This window comes from Syngnathus acus, chromosome 20 (assembly GCF_901709675.1).
Source record: "Syngnathus acus chromosome 20, fSynAcu1.2, whole genome shotgun sequence".
NCBI classification, from domain to species: Eukaryota; Metazoa; Chordata; class Actinopteri; order Syngnathiformes; family Syngnathidae; genus Syngnathus; species Syngnathus acus.
Window position 1 is genome coordinate 5,252,447 of NC_051104.1, and position 27,992 is coordinate 5,280,438.

At 44.3% G+C, this 27,992-nt stretch overlaps 1 protein-coding gene and 1 long non-coding RNA gene across 2 annotated transcripts in view; one reads left to right on the forward strand and one right to left on the reverse strand.

Moving 5' to 3' along the window:
- Positions 1-212: 212 nt before the first annotated feature.
- On the forward strand, positions 213-27,980 carry LOC119138965. The gene is made up of 5 exons (XR_005101278.1): positions 213-3,584; positions 3,684-3,832; positions 17,576-17,696; positions 26,824-27,558; positions 27,722-27,980. It is a non-coding gene; the product is annotated as an uncharacterized LOC119138965 (long non-coding RNA).
- zeb1b (zinc finger E-box binding homeobox 1b) overlaps positions 8,309-27,992 on the reverse strand; it is a 36,954-nt gene continuing 17,270 nt past the window's right edge. Inside the window, exons 2-8 of the mRNA XM_037279230.1 lie at positions 20,347-20,499; positions 16,435-16,596; positions 15,228-15,430; positions 14,851-14,956; positions 12,809-14,523; positions 11,795-11,975; positions 8,309-11,097 (exon numbers count right to left, since the gene is read on the reverse strand). Coding sequence (XP_037135125.1) covers positions 10,496-11,097; positions 11,795-11,975; positions 12,809-14,523; positions 14,851-14,956; positions 15,228-15,430; positions 16,435-16,596; positions 20,347-20,499 — 3,122 coding nt within the window. The 3' untranslated portion in view covers positions 8,309-10,495. The remainder of the gene's footprint in view (positions 11,098-11,794; positions 11,976-12,808; positions 14,524-14,850; positions 14,957-15,227; positions 15,431-16,434; positions 16,597-20,346; positions 20,500-27,992) is intronic.

The following is a 27,992-nucleotide window of genomic DNA, read 5'->3' on the forward strand; positions in this document are numbered from 1 at the left end:
AGTCACTTATGACATAAACTGACCCTAATAATAGATCTAATTTCTTTGCCAGGTTTTTATACTCGTATGTAAAGTAAAATATTAAACTAGGTCAGTTCGCGTAATGCTAACATATAATGCAGAACACTATAACTGAATTAGCATAGGTGTTATAGTAATTTAAACGGCTTAAAATATATTCACAGGCATTTTTCTGATCAATGAGACTGTGCGCCAAAAGTTAGACCACCCCTCAGGTGCACAACTCTAAATTCACTCCTGCTTGTATACCGCTAAAAGTCATTCATCATTTGTTTTTGTGTCATAGAAAAACAATTCCCGTTTGGCTCTTTCAGACAACGCACCAGTGAGAAAGAAGAACACAAAGGCAAGTGAAAATCAAGAAAAGGTACGGCGGCCCTTCCGCTTCCAAAAGCAGCCGTAACTGTCTCGGATAAATAAATAGATAGCATGAAAAGGAAGCATTATCCGTCACACAGCGCTGATACAGTCTAGCTTTGTATTTATTGCCCACTTAATGGACTTGATTGCATTACTGCCGGTAAAGAAGGGAAAGAAATCCGCTGGCGGTGAGAAGGTACTCTCACCACCTCGCAATTACCTTATGTAAATCCTGTCCTGGAATGTTGATCCACTGCTATTTAAAATGCATTGGATTTCCATGGAAAATGATCCACTCCTGCCGCCTGAAGCTCATTAATAACATCGACGAGCCGGCCTGACATTTGGAATACTTACATGCGCCGGCGTGTCTGCAACAATGCGGCCTGTACGGTAGTTTGCCATGCGCTCGAGCCTGACGGGAACATTGGGAAGAAATATGGCAGCAATAAGTTACTTGGGGAGCAGGAATGGACAAATAAGTGACGTGGTCCTTGATATGTGACCCTCAAAGTGACTTGAAGTCATTAAGCGGTAGTTTACCTGTCTTGAATCGGCCGGCCGAGTATAACGTGCCTCTTGCGTTTTCAGAATTTTTTTAGAGTCAAGCACCCTGAATAAGCCGCAGTTCTGAGTCATCCTTTAAAAGGTAGCGGTGAAGGTATCGAGCTCTTAATCGCCCAGCGGTTAAAAACATTTTGTCTCTTCACACAGCCACTTTGGGGAGTGCCCACCTGCAAATAAGGCAGGAGGGACGTGGGGGGAAATCACCGCGGCCATTAATCTTTCATGTTCCATAATGGCATGTTCGCATTACCTGCCCGCACCTCCGAGCCAGCGTCCAGATCGGGCCGGGAAACTACCGTGAGCATATGGAGCACTTCAAACACTCTCAGCCCAGACTGCGGTCGCGCCCATGAATTATAGAAATGATCTAATTGTTTTCTCATTTGGAAATTGTGAGGGGCCCTCCTTTTTGGAACCACGGCACGAAACGCAGCGCCGCCAACCTCCGACACATTTGTTGATTCTAAAGCAGGCTGTCCAGTTAAAACAGAGCCAGACCTGAAATTTGGGTTCAGGGGATTGAAGAGGGACTTTAAAGAGCAACGGCGCTGATCGGAAGGCACCGGTGGTTTGGACGCACCAATGCGGCTTTTGGCAGACGTTCGGTTGTGGCTCATCAAACATTCAGCAGCGGCTCGCTCCTGCAGGAAAAGAAAACGTAAAAAAAGCGGCGATAAGCCATACTTGTGCCTAGTAAAGTTACGGGCGGAGAGCGGCGAAAAGAATAACAGAAAGGTAAATAAAGATTTAAAGATGCCGGGTTTAAGAAATGCCAAGTCTGTGTAATTTTGAACAGAGAGTGCCACCTAGAGGAGTCACAAAAAATAGTGGTTCATGAAGCAATTCTGAAGCTTCATTTTCCCATCACTACAAATAATGTTTATAATTGTTCCGTTGGCCGCATTTTTCTGCATTCCGACTCGTGCAAAACATCTCTCCTCACCTCCACCCCACTTTGTCTCATTAGCAGTTAGCTAGGGAATGATAACGGAGCATGTTTTCCCCTGGTACCGCCTCCCCCCACTGAGGCGCTAATTAGGACATGTCTTCAACAGCGCCGTCTGATTGGAGGTAAAAGGCCGAGCATAATTACACAGACCGCCCCAATGTTGTCGGTCTGGAGAGAAAAAGGCTGGGCCCCCTAAACACATCATGCCACAATTCAATTAAAGGTTTTAATTAAAGTCCTGACACATGGACGTCTTGGATGAGAGTTGTGATTTGAAATCAATGCAAGTTTTCTTTCTCCTCGCCGCAGGTAAACCTTTTGAGAGGGCGAACTCGACTGCTTCGCCAGCGCTCAAATAAGCTCATTGGATTTGCTCCCGTGCCAACATCTTACTTAATTAGCCGGCACACTTTTATGGGCATAAATCGCTTTTACATCACTGCCAACGGAGCGCACCGCAAAGTGGGTCGATCATATATTATGTTGATCTTCCTTGGCGCACTTCAAGCCATACATTACATTTGAATTTGTCGAAGACGCCGGAGGGCCGCTGGCATCCTTCTTCTTTGTTGTGCTGTCAGCGCTAATCTCTCCCCAGGGGTCTCGGCAGCAGCTCTCGCCTTCTTTCTTGTTGCTGCCCCCAGACTGCATGAGCAAAAGGACGCGGGGATTGAGTCGAGCCAGGAGGGCACCCACACGTTTCTCCCGTCGCCCCTCCCCTGCCGATAAACCTGCCTCCCACCTTCCGCTACCTCCAGGCCTCCACTTGGAGCGGTTGTGGTGTAGCATTTAACAGGTTTACTCGAACTCATTGGGATGACATGAAAAAATACAGTGAGCCCCCATCTAGGGTCTTTTTGTGGTCTGTCCAAAGTATTAAAAGGGAACAAGACTCCTTGTGTAAGCTGAGGATTGATGACACGGTGCTAAACCTCAGCTTGCTGAAATGTTGTTCAAAGTACAGTGATGGGGACTCGCAAGTAATTGTAGCGCTTCCTAAAAAATGTTTTGGGGCAGTAAATCACTAGTTTTGTCTAAATACAACCCAACTCACTTTGTCATTGGTCCTATTGTATATTATATATATTGTCTATAAATAAAAATAGATTAAATGTTAAGAATTCAATGTTCGGTGTCGGCGCTTCACCTTGTCATGTTTGTGTTGTTCCACTAGGGGGTAGTAAAGAGCACTTCCATCATAACTTAGGCCAGGCTGCTTATTTTTCTTCGGATTATCCTCCCCTTGCATCCTCCTACCTCCGTCTTCCACCTCCACTCAAGAACACAACACGTTGTACTTCTTGGCAAATGTATTTCAAAAACACAATTTTCTTTGCCACCTTTCCTCTCCACTGGTGCATTAGCATGGAAGTCACCCAGGTGATTCATGTGTTGCCAATTTCTTTGTTCTTTGCCTTCTTTTTTTTTGCATGCCACCTCACCCCTGTCGCCCAGGCTAAGCTTTGTGCGATGCAGAAGGAGGGGGTGGCGATTAAGGCGAAGAGAGGCGGAGGAGTGGTTGACCGAGTAGACCCCAGGGTGGTGGGGGCGGCTAGCGTTCGCAGCCCCCCTGGTCCCCCTTGATGATGAGGTGGAGCCTAATTGATTTGTCAATGTGGAACCATCTGGCACGGAAAGATGGGCCTGCAACCTGTTCTCCTCCCTGTGCTGGATGAGAAACTAAAAGGTGGGTTGGTTTACTAATAATATTTTCAATTTTATCCCCCCTGTTCCCAAATCACACCTTATTTAATTGTGTCTTCTTTATTCAACATTGGCTTCTTAGTTCCTCTCAGTTGAATGATGACAAAGGGCAGCAGAAGGCATGACACAGCCCAGAGGGCGCAGACCGCCGGCCACGTAGGAGACACTCGCAGCTCTGTGAGCCCCAACGCACGACCGGAGGGGGAGGAAGGGGCTGGCTGGGATCAAAAGGTCAGTGGTGCTAATGGGGGGAGCCCTATGGTGTGTTAATAAAAAGAGCTGGAGGAAACGGGGACAGATGGAGAAGGAAGGGACGAATGGAAGCTGCTTGCTCTGATTAGGATCCACCCACCCACACCCACATCATCATCTTTAATTCCCTCCCCCCTTATTTTCTTCATTTCTTCTGGCCCGCAGCTTCATTTTAAGTTCATTTGAAAGGTTGCGATAAGAAGCACAAATGAAAGTGCCTGTGAGTTATACGACAATGACAGAAATGAACTCTAATTTCTGTTTTATTAGATGTGGTGAGAAAGCACAGTTGGAGACACTAAAAGAACTCTGCAGGCTTAGTGGAACCTCATTTGTGTCTGGTTGACCTCTAAATTGTTTGGATTTGAAAACAGTTTTTTTTCTGTTGAACAATTTTGGAAAATAACAAAAACGGGCTCAACAAATTTCCACAAACTTTTTCGGCCCAAGATGCAAGTAAACTGATTCTGATCTGGCCCCCGGGCCGTATGTTTGCAAACCTGCATGTTTGGAGATGTTTTTGTATGACTTTTGAGACGTACTCCTGCACAACTCTGAATAGTCCATCCTCGGGGGCGTTCACTTTGACAAATGAAAACAAGCAGTCCAAATGTTTTACCACACGTCGCAGTCAAACTGTCAGGAGAAGAAGTGCGACAAGTTGATTTTGGCATCCCTGGAGCTAATTGATGATGACTTCATTTCAGATTTAAGACTTTTCATCATGTTGTGTGTCACTGAAAATCCCACTATTTGTAAAATAACTTGTCCAAGATTAGACGGAAGAACACCTGAGGCTAATAAAACACACTGCCAAGCCAATTTGCTTTGGAAATATTTGTTTTGATGTACAACCAACCCACTGAGAAGTTAGTTTTCTTCTTTTGAGGAGTTTGGTGTCATTGCAAAGACAGATAAGACCAAACAAATGCTGCGTTCCCGTTATGGCACATTTAGGAGCATGTGATGATTATAAAACGTTTTTATTTTGATGCCAAGTGGTGTGTGTGGATCAATGCAAGTGGACATGTTCTAATGATTAGAAAAGGTGGATGAGGTAACCTGAACCCGAGCAGACTAAAAATCTGCTGAGTGACTCAGAAGCTTGAATCACATCTGGAGGTTTGCTGCATGACTTGTCTCATCTCGTGTTGATCCACACACTTCACATCCTCAGGGACGGACGGCCCCACTGCGTGAACTCTCCACCACAACCAAATATTGTGTAATGTTTGACTTTCGTACACTTATTAGTCATCTATATTTAAACACTATACTGGTCACTTTCAGTTTGTTGGTGAAGGTTGACACCCAATCGAGCGACATTCTATTTATAGGCCTCGTCCTTGCTTTACATGACAAAAATGACAATAAACGTGAAAGGTTTTCACGAATGAACTCATCATTCATTAAATGAAACAGAAAAAAAAACATTCCTGTAGAAATGAGACATCTTAAGGACAAAAAGGTGAACATTTAAAGGAGTGCAAAGAGACATTTTTATGGGTTTATCCCTTGACCTCCAGCAACCAATCAGGTGTCAGCTTTTGAGATGATACATGAGAGGAGGACGGGGGGATGATGGGACAATGGGATTACTTAGAACACGCACACACACACACATTGAAGGACGTAGAAGAGAGGTGAAATTATCACGTGTGTGTTGCGTGTGCATGTTTACTAGTGTGTATGTACGTGTGTGGGAGGACCAAAGCAGGTCGTGGGGAAGAGGAGGAGGTGTGCATGTGTGTGTGCAAGCAGGTGGGCGGTAGCTTTTCAAGGAGCGGACTATTTAATTGAATTCTTTTCAGCTCCTTGTTATTCCAGTCAGGACTGAGAGCTGCTCCAAGTTGTCCCAGGCAGTGTGGGAGGCCGAGCTGGCTCTACCTGCAAACACACACACACACGTGCAGACCACGTGAGCCCAAAGCAGGGCTTGCGATGTATTAGCGGTCACGTTAGTGTTTTTCTTGCATTACTTGAGTCGCAGTGTGGTAACGAGGGGAGGAAGTAGTGAAAGTTAAACCTGGACCTCGCCCTGAAATAAAAACAGCTTCAACATTAAAGCAATAACATATAGTAATTATTTTAACTTCAATTGTATGTAGTTGTTTCACCTTAAAATAATGGACTTAAAGTCTAAAATAGAAATAAAAAAACTGTTTGCTATTAAATTAAATTAAATTAAATTAACAACTGTGCATTGTGTGTCCACTTAAATTCTTATTGTTTCTTGAGGGTTTTATTATTATTATTATTTTTTGAGGGACATCTGTCAAGACGCGTTCTGAGGTGTTCTATCGGATCGCTAACTACGGCCATGACACAAGGCCAAAACACGATCACGCTTTCAAAATGCGTAGGTGGTACTTGCAAACACGAAAAAACGTGTAGGTGTGTGCATACGCAATTTATTAGTCATATCAAAATTCTAATGTTGTCTGTATTTATTTATTAGAATTTAATAGAATTTTATTTCATCTTTTATTAGAACATTTATTAGAACTTTTAAAGATAAAAATATATTGACACGAGGTAATTTAGAGAATGAGTGGCACATGCATGCATGCTGCACATGGACTTTAAAGATTTTGGTCACATGGTAACGCCAGACCAGGACATTGCCTGAAGGCACGTGTGTCGGTTCATTAGTTTGTGATTAGTGTTTTGAGCAAAACCTTTATTTGTCTCCAAATCTGCAACAGTACTGAATAGAAGTAAGAAGGTAACCGGGTGCAAATGTTGACCAGGATAGTGCTTGATGACAACATAGCAAGAACGTCACCTGAAACCTCAGTAGATCTCCTGGCTTTAACGATCGGTTTCATATGGCCGGGCTTACTCTCCGGTGATGTTTAGGGTATGCGCTAAATACAGCGCAATGACAATCCAATCAACCCTTAGCTACACACAAGGATGTGGTGACCCTGCACTCCGAGTCTACATGCTCACATATTGCGCCGTATATTGACGATTAATCGGAGCAGTCGATATTAGGCTGACTTTCGCTGTCAAGTGTTTCTCTTTTTTCGTAACGTGTTGCTGAATCCAAATGAGAGAATATTTGTTCAAATGTATAGTTTGAACATCTTGACTTTATAGTGCATCCAATTGTATTCTGTTAAAAAATGGCGACAATTTATCCGGTGAATTGCTTTATTACCTTCTGCACACACTTGAGACGTCACTGCGAGTCTCCTGGTGTTGGACGCTCAAGTAAATAAACCTGACCGCAAGTGACTGCTATTTCCTCAACGTGGGCTCCTCCTCCGCCGCCTTCTTTTTCTTCCTCTTGGCTTTTCTCTAAATTTCCCCAGGGAGTCTCAGTCCCTCGGGCTCGGCGGCATGTCAGAGTCCCGGCAGCGGCCATACTTCATCAGGCCTTTGCGCCATTATTGGCAAGCGTGCTCCATATCCTCTTAGCAGTTATAGCTTTTCAATTTTCCTTTGAAATGCTGAGAGCAGCAGAAGACGCGGCAATATCTCTACTTTTGAGTCGCGGACGCCAGCGAAAGCCTGTTAACGCACAAACGCACGCACTTTCCGTGCATGCAGCTGCAGGCCACACGCACTCGTTGACCTTTCCGGAGCTTAGAGTGACGTTTTGTGACTATTGTTACAAGACGTTGGTAATAGGTACAATTACAAGATGCTGTTTGACAGTTTGACATAGTAATGTTATGCCGCAAGCTGCCCTCCGAAGCATTATCTCTCCACTTTTCCTCTATTCCCGTAGCCGAGTCTCAAGGGAGCCACTGGGCATGATGATGGCGGGGATCAAACCTCTGACATATCATTCTATCACCGAGTCGATGCCTTCCCGCCCCCAGACTCGTATCTTAACAGGTCGGATTGTCACAGAGGCTTGGAAATTCTCCAACTAATGGCCAACGTTCCAAATGAGCAGAGAAATTTACGCCTGATTTTTATTGAATGCTGATGTTGCTCCATGTGTGGTAGTTGTTTCAAATCCCGGCAATAAATCCGACACCCACCCTTAAAAATATCACGTTTAAAGTGCGAGACCACCTATCAAATATGACCACCAACTATTGTATCATTTTCAACTCCTCAAAGGACTATGGATTTCTTATTGTCCATTGCATTATTAATTCATGCTGGGGGAATGGGGGGGGGGGGGGGGGGTTGACCCCAGTGGAAACCTAACCTGGATCAATAGGTTTGACCTTGAACAGGGCAGGGCTGCTAACTAGCAGACTGCACTGATTGGAATGCTACCAACCGATCACTGCGAGGGTTTAAAGCTACACTATGTTGTCGTATTTTGAAAAAACATTAAAATAATGAGGCTGGTACAGTGGTGGTTTTTATCACCATGGCAACCGTGGATTTTTAGTGGTCAGGTTATCTTATTGTTTGAGCTATCATTATAATCAGAGAATACATATTGAAATATAGCATATGATAATGATGATATCATCACAAACACACACATTTGTATTTGGTGTATTTTATTGTGAGATGGGAAGTCATAAAAAAGAAAAAGAAAGGAAGAAAAACAATCACAATAAAAAAAAGATGAGGTGTTAAAAGGGGGGGGTTATAAAAGTGGCATGGTCTTGACAATGACATGGAAAGTAACATGTTGGCACAAAAAGAAAAGCATAGGAAGAATATTATTTTGGCTTGGCAAATAGGACAGTTTAGGTGGTTACGGTTCATCCTTCAATACAACAGCACACTCATGCTATTAGACATACAATTATTTGTTCAAAAAAAAAAAGTTCAGTAGCTTCATATAAAGTAAGGAAAACTAAAGTAACATGAGCATGGATGCAAAGAGGTCACAGGTTCCAATTTTTCAGGCTTGGAGGGGTGGTTTGTTGGAGAAAAAAACAAAAACCATACTTCAGTATGCCGGAGTCTCATTTGTTTCAGGGCTTGTAGTTATGTTGCCTTTTTTTTTTTTTAAATCCTTACTAAAATATATTATCGTATTAATACAAACTACAGTATTGTACACTACATAGTGTAATAAATAAACCATAAAGAAATATAAAAAAATAAGACACATAAATATAAAAGTTCTCTATGACTAAACAGACGAACCCATCTCTTTTTGGGGAAGGGGCAATAATACTGCAACTGCTGAACATACAGTACAAACACAGGAATTGGAAGAAGAACAAAAAAAAAAAAAAAGCAGGCCAAAAATAATACTGACATGTTGTTGAATAAAACTCCTGGAATTTGCCTACATTACCTGAAGAGACATTTTGTGTTAAACAAGTGCACTGAACAAGCTTAAAGAAGGCTGCACACAATTAAAACAATTACAAGTTGTGTGCTAATTCTTGCTTCCAACTACAAATACACTTTCAAAATGATGCAACAGTTGTATTATGTATCAATGTAGAACTCTGGCGGATCTGGGACCTGCTTAGCTGCTAAGCTTCCATACAATAATGGCACTTTTAATATGCATCTTTCTCTTTTTCTTGTTTCATTTTTGCATAAGGCTCAGAAAGTGTGGTGGTGTGTGTATGCGTTTGTGAGGGAAAAAAATACATTGCTTTTTTTTGCTAGCTTCTAACCATTTATATCATGTTTGACATTTTGGGAAAATGCCATTCACTCTATGCCTCACCGCACTAGAAAAAAAACATTTTAATACCAGAAAAAAAAAAAAAAAAGAACCATTTGTATGTTTTGGATGCGTACCGCTTCATTTTTTAATTTTGTCGTGAACCTGCCAATGTTGAGTTAACATTTTTGACAGGCAAACGTTGGTATTTCAAAAACATGCGTATCTGTTCCAATGATTTAGCTGGTCAAAAAAAAAATTGCTCCACATTGGCAGGTTTATGATGCTGAGAAAACAAAAATAAAAACAGTATTGTGACTTAATTTAACTAATTTATGCTAATATGACGAATTCCAATTGTGTCCTGGTTCTATTTTTCTGGATTTAAACTGTGAATAAATGTAATAAAGTGAATCAGCTTTTTTTTTTCCCCCCAAAATGTCAAATGATTGGTATATAAAAAAAAAAAAAAAAGACCAGAAAAATCTAAATGGCTATAAAGACCCGTCATTCCGCCGATTTTAATTTTTATTCTTAAGGCTCACAATTTGATCCGAGTAACAGCACAACCCAAAATAAGCGTGACGTCGTTGCGGCGGCATCTCTAGTGCGCTAATACTGAAGGGTAGAAAACACAATTGAACTGCTCGATCCTCACGTAAACCAAGCAACTTGTAGTGCACAGGATTTTCCTTCCAACTTAATAAAATACTGACTTTCTTTTATGTTCATTGGCAATACAAAGGTATAGAAATATCTCCCAACTGTACAGCATTTAAGGGTTAACATATGAGTGGCAAAATTAGTAACACTGACAAAAAAAAAAAATGAACCAAGGTGTTTTAGTAATAAAACATTATCTAAAACTTGTCGGCTCTAGCTTCCAAAGTCTGTATAATGCATTTCCTTCCTTTAGTAAAATTTGCATTCATATTTTTCTCTTTACAAATGGATTTGAGAAATCGTTTTCGTCCTGTGGAAAAGTCACTCGTATTTTTTTTTTAATTATTTTGAATTTTCAGGCACACCTGGATTTCTACACAGTAGTGAACTGAAGCGAGCTGTCACGATTGAGCAGGAGCTGCTCCTCTGGTCTTTTAGTCACTATCTCCTTTCTCTTGGCTTTCATCTTCTTCACAAGCCGCATCTCCCCTGCTCTCTCCCACGACCTCCTCTTCATCTCGCTCCCGTGTCACGCCTTGCTCTCCATCCACGGCCTTTTCTTCCTCGTCTTGTCTCGTGTCGGCTTCCTCCTCCATCCCGGCCGCCTTCTCCTCCGCTTCGTTGTTGTCCTCGTCCCCGCCTTCGTCCCCTATCTGCACCACCTGGATGTCATCCATGTCCACGGCGCCTTCCTCCTCCTCCTCCTCAAACTCTTCGCTTTCCTCGTCCTCTCTGGTGCTGCTCCCTCGCTCGTCCGAGTCCATCTGGAAGGGAGCGAGGTGCGAAACCCGCACCCGGCTCAGGGCGTCCTCCTCCGGGCTGTCCCTGCCTCCTCCGCCTTGACTTTGAGACTCCTTCTTGCAGTAGGAGTAGCGATGGTTCATGTGCTGGGAGTACGAGCCCGAGTGGGAGAAGCGTTTGCCGCACTTGTCGCACTGGTAGGGTTTCTCCCCCGAGTGGAGGCGCATGTGTTCGATTAAGTGGTGTTTGTGTTTGAAAGCCTTGGTGCAAATGCTGCACTCGTGTGGTCGTTTCCCTGAAAACAAAAAAGGGGATTCCGATCAGCCAACATTTTAACAGTCACTTCCAGTGGAGACAAAAGTAGTCACACTTGTATACTTAAGGTTTAAGAAAAATAATCTTGAGTCTGAGCAATTTTTTGCTTCAGCGCTTGTATTGCCTCGCATTTGATTGAGCGGTTTTAATGAGCGGTCCGCCCCCTGCTGTGATTCTAATTTATTTTGAAGAAAAAACAAAAACTTATCATTGAGTAAAAAAAAAAACAGTAATGGGAGGAACATATTATGAAAATACAATCATGAATCAAAGCGAGCCTTTGAGGGAACTTAATCCAGGACACGGAAGGGCTGCTCTCACCTAAACTGAACTGAGATGAAAACATCAGTTGCTCGCCAGGTATCCAGGAATTAAACGGGGGGAAAATTGTAAATAGCGGGTTGACCTGCACTTGGCTCACAGCAATCCAAATCACTACCAGAGCTCGCCTGTTACAACTTACAACATCTTTTTTTTTTTTTTTTTTTTTTTTAAAGCTGGCAGAGGTTAGGGAGTTGGCGGAAAGATCTTCTCAGACCATGTTGAGTAATACCTGCTGGAAAGGAGGTGTCCACCCTTGGACTGAAAAATCCCCCTTCGCTTGCACCCTGACTCAATGTTCCTAGCTCCAGATTTGTTTTTGTTGGCCAGGAAATGAAACAATTGGTATTTATTACCTGTGTGCTCATATTTGTGTCTGAGCAGCGAGCTGCTTTTCTGGAAGATCTTGTCACACAGGTCACAGGCGTACATGCCGCTGTCCGTCTTCTTCATCTTCTTGCGCAGAGGGCCCGAGTCCGAGTCGTTGTGTTCCTCCATAGCGGACATGCCCTCCGAGCTTGTGTCCTGCTTCTCTTCCTGGTTGCGGAACAGGAGACATGATTACTAAGGCTGATGGAGTCAAGGTGGAAAAAAAACAATGAGTGACTCAGAAAATACAACGCAGCGTGTCTCGAGTGAAGGAAAGTGCTGAGTCAAACATCAAATATGCCATGACCACAAAGTCATCTGCAGGCCAGTGACATTCCAACGAAGGCTTTACGAAACTCGACAATTCCAATCCGAGATGTAGTTAGCCTTTCCTCCTGCCCCCCTCCACCCATCCGTTCATTTCTACAAAATTGATAAAACCATTACACGTAACTTTAGAGTGTCAAGAAGAAAATAACTTCTCCGTTCACTTACGAGCCTGTAAAAGCCACCCAGTGGTGCTGGGAAAGACGATGAGTCGTGATTAAGAAACCAATACGCACACAAGTTTCTTTTTACAAGGCAGTCCTACGCCAATCCACTTAACACCGACGTATAACGCAACAACAATAAATCAATGTGAAAGGCAGAGGCGCTGCGTTTAAAAAGATTCCAGCAGATCAATAAGGGACTCAACGGTAAAGTGCATCCTTGTGTCCTTTGGGTGACGAACCGGAAGATCATTCACACAGATCTCCGTCCATTAGTGCTGGCCTGCGCAATGAATAGCCATTACCAATATTTGTATTTATATTTGACAAAGAGATGAGGGTCAAAAAACGGAAGTGATTCATCCCTTTCCAATTAAATTGAACCACTTTTCCGTCGAACCGAACCACCTTTAGAAAACCCAACTAGTATTACGGTATGATATATAAGACAAGGTTGGTTGGGTGTCCAGCAGAGAGTCTTCCCAAGTATTGGAACGGAATAATACAAACCTTAATTCCATTGAGGTGGATGGTTTCCTGGGTCTCCGTTCCAGCCGGGCTGTTAGCCGTAGTGGTGTAAGTATAAGCCAGCTGAGGGATCAGGATAGTCTGCTTGTTGTTGGTGCTAAGCGCCCTTAGACATTGCATACGACCCCGGTCGGCAATGGCCACCAGCGTGGGGAGTTGAGTGGTCACGATATTGAGAGGTTTGGCACTTGGCGGGCTGGCGTACAGCGCGACAGGGCTGGAGCCCAGGCATGAGAGTGGCGACGCATCTTTCTTTGTGCAAGTTAAGTTCAAAGGTTCGTCCAGGTTGGTACGGACGGAGGAAGGCGAGGGGTGATTGCGGGGTTTGGCAAGCACAGCTTCAGTTTCCTCTTTGTCGGGCTTTGGCAGGGACAGGTCTAGTGGTGCATCAGTGCTATGAGGGGGCCGGTCTTGAAAGAGACCATCCCCCCTCAGGTTTAGTGGTAAAGGAGAGGCCGGAGAGCTGTGGGTGCCGTTGATCTCCGCCGGGGTAGCTTCTGTTGGACTGTCCTGGGTCAGAGAAGGACTCATGGAGGCCTTCCCCTGGATCAGCGAGACCACGTTGTTACTATCACAGGCGTCCTCTTCCTCCGAAGGTGGTGTTGGGGCACCGAGGGAGATTTGACCCTCCTGCATTTTGTCGAACCACTTTTTCACAACGTGAAGTGGTAGGCTGACTGAATCGGAGATCTTGGCCAGCTCGTCCTTGGTGGGCTCTGCGTTTAAGGCAAAGTAGGCCTTGAGCAGGGACAAGAGGTTTTTGGGCTGGTTGGAAAGTCCTCCCTCTGAAAGCAGGGCAGCAACAGCGGACTCTCCATTGAGTCTGAGACTTTCTTTCTTGCAGTGTTTGAGGGCATGAAGACCTTCCAGTCCAGCGGGACAATTATCACACAGGAGACAAGTTTTAGTGGTTTTATCCTCTTCTTTTGGATCAGTGGTCCTCGTGCTCCTGATGGTCAGGTCTTCGGGGAGTTTCTGACACTTGAAAGACTCTGTGCTTGGCTGAGCAGTGGAGAAGGGCTCATGCTCCTTCTTAAGGTTTTGCGCCGTGAGCTGGCCCTGGCTTGGGTCATAATTGTAGTTAATAATGATTTTTGCATTTCCATCCTGACCGACGATTGGCAAACTGATGGCTGAGATGAGCTGCTGTTGGGAGGGGTGGAGCGTTCCAGTGGTTAACCCCAAGCTGGCCTGACCCTGGCCTTTGGCGTTGCTTTCCAGGACTTGGCGGATGACGTTCCCGTCCACGGCCACTTTCAGAGCGTTCTGCAGGTCGGCTATGTTGATGCTGATGGGCGACATCAATCCCACAGTGGGCAAGACGACAGCTTGCACTGTGCCCTGCAGAGGAGCCGCAGCCCCTCCGCTGTAAACTCCGCCATTCACACCAGCCATAGAGGTCATCACCGTGGGTTTGTATTCATAGTCCATAGGCTCACTTTTGATCTGGTTCAGGGGCAGCTGTTCCTGCAGTGGCTTACTGTGCTCCAGCTTTTCTCGTATTTGCGTGCGGAGGACAGAGGGTGACGTGGGAAGGATGGGAGTTTGAACCTGGGTCTGGTTTTTGTTGTTGCCCGGTCGCTGTCTGCCGTTGACCGAGATGAGGCTGATGCACTTTTTGCTGCTGATGTGCGAGCTGTACGAGCCCGAATGAGAGAAGCGCTTCTTGCAGTTGGAACACTCGTAGGGTTTTTCGCCTGCACGGTGGAAAGCAAATAAAGGAGTGAGAAGGATGCGTATCCATTAGTTAATGATGCTAAATGAGCAGAGCAGGCCATAGAAGCGAGATGGAAAAAAAATCTCTCATGCACTTCACTGATGTTGGAATGCTGATGTAATGACACAGTTGGGAAATGCCCTTTTTTAATTGCTCGGTCGTAATGCCTAAAGAAACAGTTATAGCACATTAACGAGGCGTACACATTAGGCGGAAACATGACGGCTAATTATAGACAAGTGGCTAAAACACACACACACACACAAACACGCTCTACTTCCATGGTGACGAAGGATTGGCCACTCACCACTGTGAATGCGTAGGTGCTCCTTGAGATGGTGCTTATACTTAAACGCTTTGCCACATTCAGTGCACTTGAATTTGCGATTGCCTCCCGACTGTGTGATGTGTCTCTGTTGAGCCGGGCAGAGAGGGTCAATCAGTGAGATACACAATGACAACATAACCTTTGAACCGCTACTAATTCGTGACACACCATGTCATCAATCAATCGGGGACAAAAGTTCATGTTTGAGCGCCGTGTTTTGGAAAAAGACGTGGCGCTGTGTTTGCATGTATTGCGTAATTTTAAAATGACTGTCAAAGGACATGACGATTACATCACAGTGTGGCGTATACCTAAATATTTATTTATTTATTTCAGCCCAGTCAATCTGCTTTTACCTGGTCTCTTCCTGGCTTGTGGGCCGTCATGTGTCTCTCCAGTTGTGCGCGATGTGCAAAAGTGTAGCTGCACTCGGGGCAGCTGAAGCATTCCTCGGTCTTCTCGTGCCGATACTTGATGTGCTCCTTCAGGGAGCTGTAACGCTTGTAGCCCCGTGAACAATAGGGGCAGGTGAGCAGCTGAGAGAAGGAATCAGGAGTTCCTGAATGGGATTAAAGAAAAAATAATCAAAGAAAAATAGGTAGAGGGACGCTTGCAAGCAAATCACAACAGTTTTACTTTCTAGTCCCCCCGCCCCCCTCACAGGTAAACACCAAATAGGTAACCAAATGGCTCCATGTTTATTAGTGAGACAACAACAAAAACAACATAACACCGGGATGCCATTTTGGCTTTTGGTCTCCCAAATTGCACCCATGGGAATCCTTGGTGATTTACAGAGGTGGCAAAGTACTCACATTCCAAAGTACAGATACTTGTGTGTGTGTTGGGGTAAAAGTAGAATTATTAAACTCATGTAGAACTCAAATGGAAAAAAAATGTCTATAATGATAACTAAACAAACACACCGAAACTGTATATTTTTTATTTTTAGATAAGAGAGAATTTAACTGTCGTGGTGGTTTCCTCTGTCTGTGTCTTTTTTTACATCTTGTGGTCACCCAAGGAGGTTGAAAAAAAAAAAAAAGAAGTACAGACAAAGTATGTGCTTCCCGCCACCAAACTATTTGTAGAACGAGCGCTTTTGAAAAGTCCGGACTGAATCTCGTAGTAGTCCAGCTCCCACACGGGTGAAACATTACTTTGTTAACAGGTGATGTATTAAGTTTTCCTGCGGCACAGGTGAGAGCCCTTTGGATGGAAACACACACACCTTATCGCACAGGTAGCCATGAGTCAGAACTCTCACAGATGGGACAGATTTGTTCAGGTGTTGCTGTTTCTCTGCCCCCCCCTCATCCCTCCTGTTGCAGCAGGTAAAAGCCACATGGCCCGAGGCAACAAAAGGCACTTGTGTGGTGTTTTTACAAAGAGCAGCGTGGCGTGGCTAATTATCTTGCAAAGTGTTGCTAATGAGAGGAGTTAGCCCTCGAGGGGTGATGCAACCAGGTAGAGGAATAAAAATAGTGGTTAATCAATGCTGACGCTTTAGGTACAATTTGGAAAGCCATTTCGAAATTTGCTAATCGATTGACGATCCCGTACCGTTTTCATCGTGAATGCTGGCGTCAGGGGTGCCGTGGCGTTGCGTCTCCTCCTCCGGGGCTTCTGGGTAAATGACGGCCGTATCCCCTTGTTGAAGCATCTCCTCCACCAAGGCGTCTGTGCTCACGTCGTCCTCCCCGTCTGACGCGCAGTCTTCTTTCACTAAGAAGCCACAGAAAGCACTTTAGTTAAGAATGTACACGAGGTGCGTTTATGAAATGTGATTATCAAACTCAGGGTTTTATTGAAGGCGAAGCTGCTGTGTTGATCCGCACAGAATCAAATACAATGAAGGCTTTTATTTGTACAAGATAGAAGCAACTGCATTGGCCTTTAAGGCATAATACCAAGTGTGACCATCATGCTCTTTCAAAGCGCACTTTAAGATCCTTGCTGAATGCGGGACGGATAATATTCACGACCTCGGGTGTATAAATGTACGCACATCACATGAGAGCAGAAACTCACTGCTCTCTAGAGAGGTGTGTGATTAGCATTTCAGGAAATACAAATCTATTTTACTATGGTCACCGATGCTTTATTAAGACATTTGCCAACTTATATTTTACATAGCTGGCATAGATAATTGCACCTAGAGTAAAGAATTGATTTTCAGAAAAGTGAAATTGTTGAATTTATTGCGGCGCAATTTACTTTTATTTCAGTATTGTGTTAAGCGGGCCGTGTGTGTTGACGGACAAGGCCAGCTGTGCGTTCTCCTCAGAGACGGTAACAAGTGTTACGGCGAATATCCGTCATCTTCGAGAGCTTCCTCTGGTGCGCCGTAACAAAGCCGCGAAACAATACGAGCCTAGTCGTTTTGTTGCTATGGTTATTAGGAGCATTGGACGAGGTCGTAATAAACCCTCCGAGCCACAATCCGGAGAAAGACGTCGTTTGGCGAACATAAGTGCGGATATGTAACAGCTGAGAATTGCAGATTTCATTTCCCACAGTGGAGTGTCAGGAACACAAGGTGCTGCTCACCCCGCATACCGCACTGTTTTTCTCCCATGACCTTAACAAAAGAACAGCAACACGTTTGGGCAATTCTATTATGGCTGTATGATCAATTTGATACATTTTGATCGATGAATCTTATGCATTTAAAATTCATGTTATTTTTTTCTTTGCATTTTAGTTGGATGCACAAAGTGGGTCAAGAAATTTCCAGGACTGGTGATAGAAAATTTCAAACCCGGACAATGCCCATCTGACGATTCTTGGACCAGAAGAATATCGCAGCTACTCATCCAACCTGGGTCAGTGTGATTTTTGTTTTTATTCCCTCTTTAGCAAAACCAAGGGGGGGGGGTCAATTATCAAGATGTGGACGACATCACACTGACACAATAAGCTGACATATTTTGACTATCACAGATGTCAGTCATGAAACTTGGACTAAGCCAAATGTTACTTTTTTTTTTTTGGTAAACAAAGGGAAACACGGGTAAGTGCTGATGTTGCTGTACCAAACACAAACACACCTCCAGGCTCCAAAATGTTGCGCTTGAGTGTGAAGTGCGGTCCCAGTTGGGGGTCTGTGGAAAAAGGTGCGACAAGCTCTTGTTTTTACTCCTAGTGTGTCGCTCTCGTTGCTTTGTTAAGCGCCGAGTGAGGCCAGAGGGTTGAAGCGTGTTATCAAGGCTACCTCCCCTGACATGAAACATCACACGGGCCGTTTATGTGCTGACGCAGGCATGTGAATGTACTGCTGCGCTGGGGAAAAAAAAAAAAGAGAATGTTGCAAAAATGTAAAGTCAAAGTGCATCTTTAAAAAAAACAAAAAACTCTCCGTTTGTGTAATATGATCGTATGTGTTCCATTCCATATACGCTGTGTCGTATCAGTGATAAGGACGGACGTCCAAGCAACAGTTCTGATCCTCCACTATCATTTGCAAGACTGCAAAAGTCAAAAATAGGAGATGTTCCCAAAACAAGAACACACTGGCTTATCTGTGGCTTGGGTTCAGTCCAACTATTGTTCTGTCTATGCAAAACTATCTTTTCAACTCGCATGAGACGATTCCCTTCCTATGCAGATGGGTGGCTCGCTTTTTACACCACACCATGACGTAATGCGCAGAGGAATGTCGTTTTTTTTTTTTCCCCCTGTTGAGTCCCCGCTGCCCAAGAGTGGATTTAAAAACAACTACATCGCTTGTCATCAATGCATGTCACGCAAACACGGGAGTGACGATTAACGCTGTGTTGTGCTAATAGCTAGAGGTGCTAGTACTCACACTCTGTACTTAGGTAGTATAAACACTTGTGCAAAAAGACTAATAAGATTTTTGCAATGAGTTTTCCCCACATTAAGCAGCTGATGGTTTTTTTTTTCAAGGCCTTTGGGCTCTGAGTCTTCGCACACTCAAAGTGGATAAGTGCCTCATGATATCAAAGCTCTCCGACTCCACCCTGCTCGTTCTGTGAGATGTAATCAGCTCTACAAGTCATCAAAAATAAAAGGAGGGTCCTCCCAGGCCAATACGCGCTACATTTTCCTCTCCTGAATTACTCAGCCTGATCTTGGGCTACATTTTAGTACGTCCACACTGGGCCGCCCCACCAAAGCGTCAGCACTTAGGAGGGAATGAGTAATGACAGCGAGCAAGGCGCCCATGATACCATATAATCAAGAGGAATGAATCAGAATATGAGAAACAGCAAGGGAGAAGAAGGGTGTAAAGAGAGACGGAGGGGAAGAGAGGTAAAAAAAACAACTATGCAGCGCGACAATCCCGAGAGAAGGGGTGTCGTGGCTTTAATTTGAAACAAACTTGGGCTACGCTGAGAAAAAGATTAGTGGGTGGCGCTCACGTTTCAAGGCAGGAATCTCGGGAGTGGAACCTTCTGCGTGATGAGGCAAAAAAAAAAAAAGGTTCGTTCGAAGGGTTGCAGCTTTTCCCGAGGTTCATAAGATGCAGCAAAAAGGAGGCAACAGAGTGAAAACATTGGACGTGCGCAAATGTGCACACCACGAGGGAGGCAAAATGAACATTCGCACGAGGCTAAGTGTGGCGCCGAGCCAGCGTGCTGAGCTGTGTCACTGTAACTCATGCTTTTCAAAATGTTTAATGTTCACAGTTCCAGGCCAAACCAATGACACTATTCCTCCTCCAACGTTTTACACAAGGAGATACAGCTGGAGAGCTATGAAGAGGAATTACGTCATAGACTTGGGATTAGCCCGTAAAACTGTGTGTGCGTTTATAGCTGAACACAAGCAAATGGCAATTGGTTGAGTTCGGAGTATAACGTTGTATTGTCTGACATCTGTCCTTCCTGTGGATGTGGCCCCGCTTCTGACGTCATGCCAAGCGAGGCGAGGTAAAAAAAAGTTCACGGCGGCACTACAATGCCCACCAGTGTCATAAACCTCTCCAGTGGTTCTTTGCTTGCGCGGCTTTTTTTTTTTTTTGTCCAGTCGAAGGTCTCTCTGTAGGTATTGTCTTTGTTGAATATTGCGCTTCCTGTCTTAGTTGAAAAGCAAGTGCTTGTAGTACCCGTTTCCTTGCACTGTTGCACAAATACACCAGTGAATGAAGTCATTATATTCTCACATGGCAGAAAAGCTTGAAAAAGATTTAGCTGTGACAAAATTGAAACTTTTTTTTGCAGTTGAGTTGTAGGTCAGATTAATGGTATAAAAACATTAACCTGGCATTGAGGGTGTGTAGACTTTTTATATCCACTGTAACTTTTTAAAGTTTAAATGTGCACTAAAAAGTGAAATAAAACTGAATTGTGTAATTCATTCACGTACCACAAGAGGGACCTTTGAGAATCACCGTGTAAGATAATGAAATGAAAAAGGCCGAAATGTTTTTCTTCAGTGGAGTGAAGTGGCGCAGAACATGTTGCAGTCTGTGCGTGACAACGCGTCCCACAAGCATCCAGCTGGTCTCACCTCGATCCCAATGCTCCCTGGGGTGCTCGTCGTCTGGTAGGGTGCTGTCGCAGTCCGCCCCGTCCGCCAGGCTGCCTTCCTCCTCCACGATGTGCAACTTGTCCTCATCGTCGGAGTCTGTGCCAGCTTCCACCACATTATTGTAGTTGGTCACTAAATCGGCAGAAGGGAGGAAGTCTGATTAGATTGCAGGCTCGATTCAATTTGATGATGAACAGGTTCAACTCAATCAGCATATTTGCTTATGAGCACAGTGGAAAAAAGTGTTTTAATACACAATATGGGATTTCCTTTTATGTAAGTTCCACCTACGCCTCGGTCTATCTCACACGCTTGCGTTCTTCCGAGGAAAGCTGAACATTCTCTCAACGGGCCGAATCAATTCTCTAGCGAGAGTGGCTCAGTCAGCGCAACGCTCAAACTAGCTGCCAAGCTACTTTATCCCTCTCGGACACACAACGCACACACACACCAGATTCATTCGCTTGGCCAATATGCACCACCTGAACATTCCTGTACTCGCCCACTTCTTTCTGGAGGGACTTTGAATGTTGGGAGGAGATATAGCTGGGAATAACGCTTGTTTTAATCATCACTGTTTGTTTTTTTTTATTCAGATAGATGGTCGGGATGCAAAAGTGAATCACGCAGGGTTGGGTGAGGGGGAGGCGAGGAGGTTGAAGGTGTTTAGAGGGTGTTGAGCTAAAAGGTGCGTGAGGAGGAGAGGGAGCATGAAGAAGCGGCGGTATTCTCAAGGGGTCATCACGCTGTGCTGCGGTCACAAAAAGGGAGTGGGGTTCATCTGGAGAGCTTTGTCATCCCTCAACCTCCTTTTATACTCCACAAAATGATCTGCTTTGTGTTACCATGACGCAATCCCAAGAACCTTTACTCATTCAGCCAGTCAGCTGGGGGGAGCCAGCTTTGGCAACTCTGTGGGGTTTTTTTTTTTCTTCAGAGAAAGCCAAAAGAACCACAGAATCCATTTCCAACTAACTAACAGGGAGAGTTTCCCAACAAATTGAAAAATCCCGCATACTGTATTTCTACCTTCTCGCTGACTGATGTAAGGTTAAGCGGCATTTCATGAAAATATGAAATTCCTAAAGGCTGTCTAGGAGCACGTCACTCAGGAACACAATTACAAAGCAACTCTCCGCCAGCGGTGTCAAGAGAAAATGATCAACTATAAGGCTGTGGAGAGAAAATCAATACATAGATGGGAGGTAGCAAAAACAGCAGCGCCATACAAAGTGGAATGAAGAAGAATAAAGGTTCGTGGGTAGTGTGAAGGGCCTCGACGTGGTTGGAAAAGGGGGGCTAGGATGGATCATCTTCCTGTGCCAAATGGTTGGCGGTCTTACAACCAAAGTGTGTTTTCTGACAGCCAATGTAACACCTAGCATCAACAAAGGCTGCAGAGTAGACCCTTCTGGCCGACCGGCTGAGCGTTTGGACAGCTGCCTTTATTAGCGAGAGCATGCTAACATGCAACAGGAGGACCACTCCTACGCGATTCCATTTTGCATGAAGGTCTGCTTAAGACAAAAGAACATAAAGGCCACATGTAATCTCGTTGCATAAAATACTCATTTCCATAAATTCCAATCCAGCAATTCCCATGAGATTTTCCAATATGGAACATTTCCATCATTGCCCCGACTAACTCCCATGAAAATGTACCGTAAAAAGCTCCATCTCTTTTGCACCTGCGAAAATAATAGTTTGAAAGCGCGAGCCGTGACCTGTGGCCATAGATCACACATTACTCCTTCACTGAAACATTTCATTGATTTTACTAATGTGCTACAATCAATACAAGCTAAATAACCTCAACCAAACATGTCCTGACTACAAATATCCTAATTGCAGGATCGGGCATCTTCGTTTCAAATGTATTTTTGTTTTTTTCCGGACAGATAACGATGCGAGCAAATTGGGTTTTAGACACCGACATCAGCCATGACATCACCAGGCGTGACGGTTTCACATTTACAATCTAAAAGTTGAAAACGTATACAACTAGCTCACTTTGGGGCCAGCAGGCAGGTCTCGGTGCAACTACCGCAGGCATTCTTCAAAAGTACAGACCTTGCCGTCACAGAGTCTGCCCTTGCAGCTCGGCAATGCTATTTTCTCAGGGAAGCCAACCACTACAAAAAAAACCCAGCGTGAACCAAAGTAAAACAAAGCAGTGCCATTCAAAACCTCAAGTATGCCGTCTCAAGGTGAGGCGCCTCAATCGGCGCTGAGGTAAATGCCACTGATTTTTGTTAAAACAACAGCCACCCCCTCCGCAGAGTCAGGAAGGTCAACTCGAGTGTCGATAACAAAAGTCAAAGAATTGTGGACTTTTCACGGTTAGTCTTTAGTGAGAGCACCTCCAATTTGCAGGGCCATATGTGTTTCAAGTAGTTGAGCGATACACGTAGTTGTGAAAACATAACAGCGGCCATTTGCAACCCCACAACTATTTTTCCTTCTGACTTTCTCCAAGCCAATTGCTTATCTGGGAATATCAGTTATTCTCCCAAAAAAAATGATACAAGATCTATTGGGAAATATACTCTTGTCTCCCATTGGTGTGTTTTGGCACCTTCTTCAATTGCCTTGGTGACTTTTCCTAAGACTATTCAGCAACCTGTTAAGCTGCGCTTGGTTTAATGAGTTAAGACGAGTGCTCTTGTCTTTCTAATGACGCAGATCAAGGTTTTAGCCGAGTAGTTAATTGGCCTCCGTAGTCATTCATCTGTCGTCTGATGAGTGCTTTCCATGACAAGACTCATGTTAATGGTTGCTATTGTTCTTCTAATCTGCATGATGATGACAGAGGGAAGTCAGTGTTTGTTAGGAAAAGACAAAACCTGAAGAACTGTGCCCTTTATGTCATTTCAAAGTCAAAGTCAAAGTCAAAGTCAGCTTTATTGTCAATCCCTTCATACGTCAAGACACACAAAGAAACCGAAATTCCGTTTCCTCCATCCCACGGTGACGAGACATACAAGTAGGCGACACAAAACAAAAACAAGTAGGCACAAACCATAAATAATAAATAATAAATAAAATAAAATGAGCGATGAATAAAAACAGACCAATAACCCATTGAATATGAGGGGCAAAACCGAGCCAGTGAGCATACAGCAAGAACAGGACGCTACGCTGAAAGGGGGAGCGAGTTCAGGATCCTAACAGCCTGGAGTACGAAGCTGTTGGAAAGTCTGGTGGTGCGGGAGCGCAGGCTCCTGTACCGCCTCCCAGAGGGCAGAAGTTCAAACAAAGGGTGAGCGGGGTGACTCACATCACTCACAATCTTGGTCGCCTTGCGGGTGCATATGAAGATATTTTTAAAGGCTCTTTGCTTAGCCATACAATAAATGAATAGTACAGTACAGTTAAATGACACCCTTATAATAGAATTGCGTTCATGGTAAAGATGGTAGTTCTCAAGATAATAAACACAGTGAGCAAAAAAATATCACATTCAGTGCTACTTATGGATAATCTAAATATTATTGCTTTGCTGCACTAGCCGCAGTAATGATAACTGTTAACATTTAAGTGACACTTTTTCTTACAGAGGTCATCATTACAAGTGGCCAAAGGAAACACCTAAACCCGACCGAGGCTACCTCCTACTTATAACTTGGCGGAGAGTCCTGCTGCTGTTATCTGTGGTGTTAGAATGTTCGACCAGTAAGCCAGCGGTGAAAGCATGTGATTAAAAAAAAAAAACACGGTTGGACAGCAGACTGTAAAATTGTTAGCATCGGTAAAATCCTTTGCAATTCCAGGCCGACAAACAAACACAAACTCCGTCAGGGTTTTTGAGCTTGTCTCTGTCAAACCTCATTCAAATGCCGAGGGGGGGAAATGAAATGTCCCTGTCACCTCTGCTGTCAAACCTCATTCAGGCTGCAGCTTTAGTCTAATGTACTATGAAAGCTTGAGAGTAGTATAGTGGCGCCCTTCCCCATTTTGAATTTTGTGTCTCAGGTTGACATTTTGAGTGGGTGCCCTGTAAAGATATTATTAGAGGCATTGCCTTAAGGTATCCAGACTGTTTAAATAGCCACTTGCATCCATTACATTCCGTGATTTTATTCTCAGCACAAATGACAGCTATATAATTTGGATGGCGGATACCGTCTTGCGAATACATTTGTAGCCACTGATGCTCAATCCAAAAACCCGAAATAGTGTCACTCCATCTGTGTCTACATGACGCATTTTTTATTCGGAATAAATGTGTCCGTGTAGATTGTGTTGGACTACGCCTTCCGACTGAGCGGCGGTGCGATGAGGTGTGTGTTTAAATATACGCAATGAGCAATAATAACGTTATCCAACCTGCTTGTGCGGTGCAGGTCTATATTAGGTTAGTGTAGCACAGGGCTGTTGCATTTTAGGAGCAGGTGACTGGACATTCCTTCCTGTATTAGGCCTGACAGTTTACTGTGGGGGAGTGCAAAGCAAGGAGAATTACACGGCTCTAAGAGGGAGGGAGGTAACACTGCCAAATAACTCTCCCGACTGGAAAATCTCATTAAATCTTGCTTACCTGTAAGTAAACCACATTGGACACGGCTATCAATAAAGTCAAAGTAGAGCCCGAATGTCAACTCTGTCGTCACGTAGGCTGTGGTTTGAACGCAGATTAGAGTTTAACCTGAGAGTTGAATGCACCTGAGGTTGTGAAATTGGAATTAAGAGGAAAATACACTCATATTCAGAGTTGGCTTTTTTTTTTTTTCCTTGCCAGACACTTCCTCATTTTAAATTACACAGTTGCATAATGTTGTAAATTTGAAAATGATCTGGTCAAAAGTGAAAGATGTGCTCACTCAAACAAAAACGAGGGCATAAAAAATAAACTGGGGGGGGATGTTGATGGCAAGGTGGGAGGAGAGGAAGTGCTAATGGCTTAAAAAGACAAAGCTGGCCTGTCACACGCGATGTTCATCTGAAGTGATGGCTGCCCCTGGGAGGGAGTGTCACAAAATGTCAACGCCAGAGACGACGACGACGACGAGTAAAGATGGAGAGAATACCGAGGAGAGACGGATTTGAAATTGCATTGAAAATAGAGGATCTAGCTTATTAATAAAATGAAAGCTCGCGTCAACGGTGAATGACAGAAGAGTGAAGATGAATAAATATTGCCCCTCGTGCATTTTCCACTTGCATGCTTCTGATTAAAGGTCAGGTGTTGACGCTGTGGCTTTGGCTGACATATGTCTCATTAGGAGACGGGCCATCGGCAACCAGGCACGCAACGCATTGTGAATGCGCAGCAAAGCCTTTTAATCCATTTGCTGTTTTTACAATTATAGATGTCATCACTTATTTCCCCTCCGATGAAGCCCAGGGCCTCCGATGCATGTTGACAACCCACCTTGATTTTGATCCTAACCTACAAAAAAAGAATTGCAGAGTGAGCTCGTCTCTTTTTCGGAGCAAATTGTCTCCTTTGTGGCATTTTGACAACAGCTGACCACACTCCCTATTTCTCAGAATGTCAGCTCAGTCACAAGACTCCCGGGGGCAAACATCCTGGACACCCCCTGACACACACACACACACACACACATCGCATAATCAAACACGCTGCCTCGGGCTACTGCTAAGTTGTCACAGTAGTTTCTTGTTCTTCATGTGATGCTAGGGGGAGAAAGAGGTTAATGCCGTAAACTTGCATCCACAAAAGCTCTTTTGTCACCTCATTCTATCTATCCTCTCTTTCTTACAAAGTGGCCTTTGCCCATGTGATCAGGGAGGGTGTCCCAACCCCCCCCATGTTCCCTAACACCCTCCTCGAGCCGAGGAGCAGTCAAGCAGCACCATACACACCATTACCCTGCTGTTAAATGACCATGAGAGTGCACTGCAGACGACGACTTGACTGTTGGGACACTCACAGGGATAAATCTTGTTAAACCAGGCGAGAAGAGAGAGTGAATGTATACTGTACGCTAGACCTCGTGTAAAATTAGCCCGGCTGATTTTTTTTCCTGGTTTGAAAAAGCCCAAAACTCAAAAGGATGCCGTAATGTGTTTTGTCATCACATGTTGGTCAAATGTAAAATGGCTGAGGCAGCAAGTAAACTCGAGTTGTCATGTATTGATGTATGGATGGATTATTTTGTTCATTACACCCCGAGGTGGTGGGATGGCGCGTGGGCGTGCCACCCGACCGGGAGACCATTAGTCCGCCGTGTCGGAATTCGACGGGTGTATTGACAGTCCGGCCGGCGGTAATCGATAGTCACAGATCTCTCACTACCAAAGTGCCGTCGACAATAACGGGCTTACAGTTAAGTCAGGACTTACCGTACGTCGAAGTAAAAATGGGAGGATATAAGTCTATCCATCCATCCATTTAGCCTTATTCTCCTACCACTGTTGTTGGAATGGGTCAAGTGGCGATGAAAAAAAAAAAGAATATAAATGATCCAGTTTTTTTCTTTCCATTATTTGCAGGATACAAATTTGTCATCCCTGAAGTCGAACGATGGAGGCCACTAATGTTTTCCAACATGCAATAGCCAACAGGGCGGATCCAGGATACACAGCAAAGTGCAACCATGGGACTAGATTCTCATGTGATGTCATCAATCATGTAACAAGTCATCCAGATGTTTTCTCTTTTAAATGCGGAGTGTACCAAGTCATGCCACCGTAAGGAGAGAGACCCATTTGCCATATTTCAGTGCCAATACCAATTACCTCGAATTATTTTCACAGGTTTTCCAAAATCTCAAAATGACTGAAATGTTAAGTGGTTAGAGAATTCTCGACAGCATCTCATAACATTAACTGGGAATTTTATTCGTTTGTTCCCTGACGACAGGTGAGTGGCACGAAAAGAAGCTAAAATGGGTCAAATGAAGTAGAATTGTCATTTACGGGGAATTCCACTGCATGACCTAAACATCGGCCTTCCTGTTCGACCCGGGTGATGTGCGCTCATCCCGAGGAAAGGGAAATCCAGACTGTCCATGCACGCCACATTGGAGTGTGACGGAATGTATACAATATTCGGTTTTGGTGAGTGTGATTCGGCGAGCAGCTGTTGCAGACAGATCAGTGATAACGCTTTTAATAAACTCCACAGGAGTGTATATGTTCTACTCTCCGGTCTTTGAAAGCTCCAGGGGACATGATTGATGTGCTTTTACAACAGGAGGACTCCTGCACACATACTGTACATTGGAGGTAGGTTAAGAGGTTCAGAAGAAGAAAAAAAAGGTCACATGGTCATATTCCTCAAATGCTCAGCTAGGCCAAACTTTATTGAAAGTCAAATTGCTGCAGTATGTTTTCCTCTGCTGAGGTTGCACAATTCGGAAAGCAAACAAAATGATCACCTTCATTTCAGGTAACTTGGCTGAAAAGAGAATGGAAAGAAAAACAAAGTAAGCAAGGGAGGAGGGAAGGTTATTTTGAGGGTCTCTGAACCGTAATCACCACCTACATCTGCTTCCTCCCAGGTGTTGGACGTCAACAGGGAGACACGGCGCAGAAAAAGCAGAAGCTGCTCCCCAAAAGAAATGCTCGATTGTAAAGGTGAGGCATCGGCACTTGTGTTGTTCATAATTAGACTTCATTTCCATATTCTGACTATGGAAGAAAGACAACACTTCTCGTGC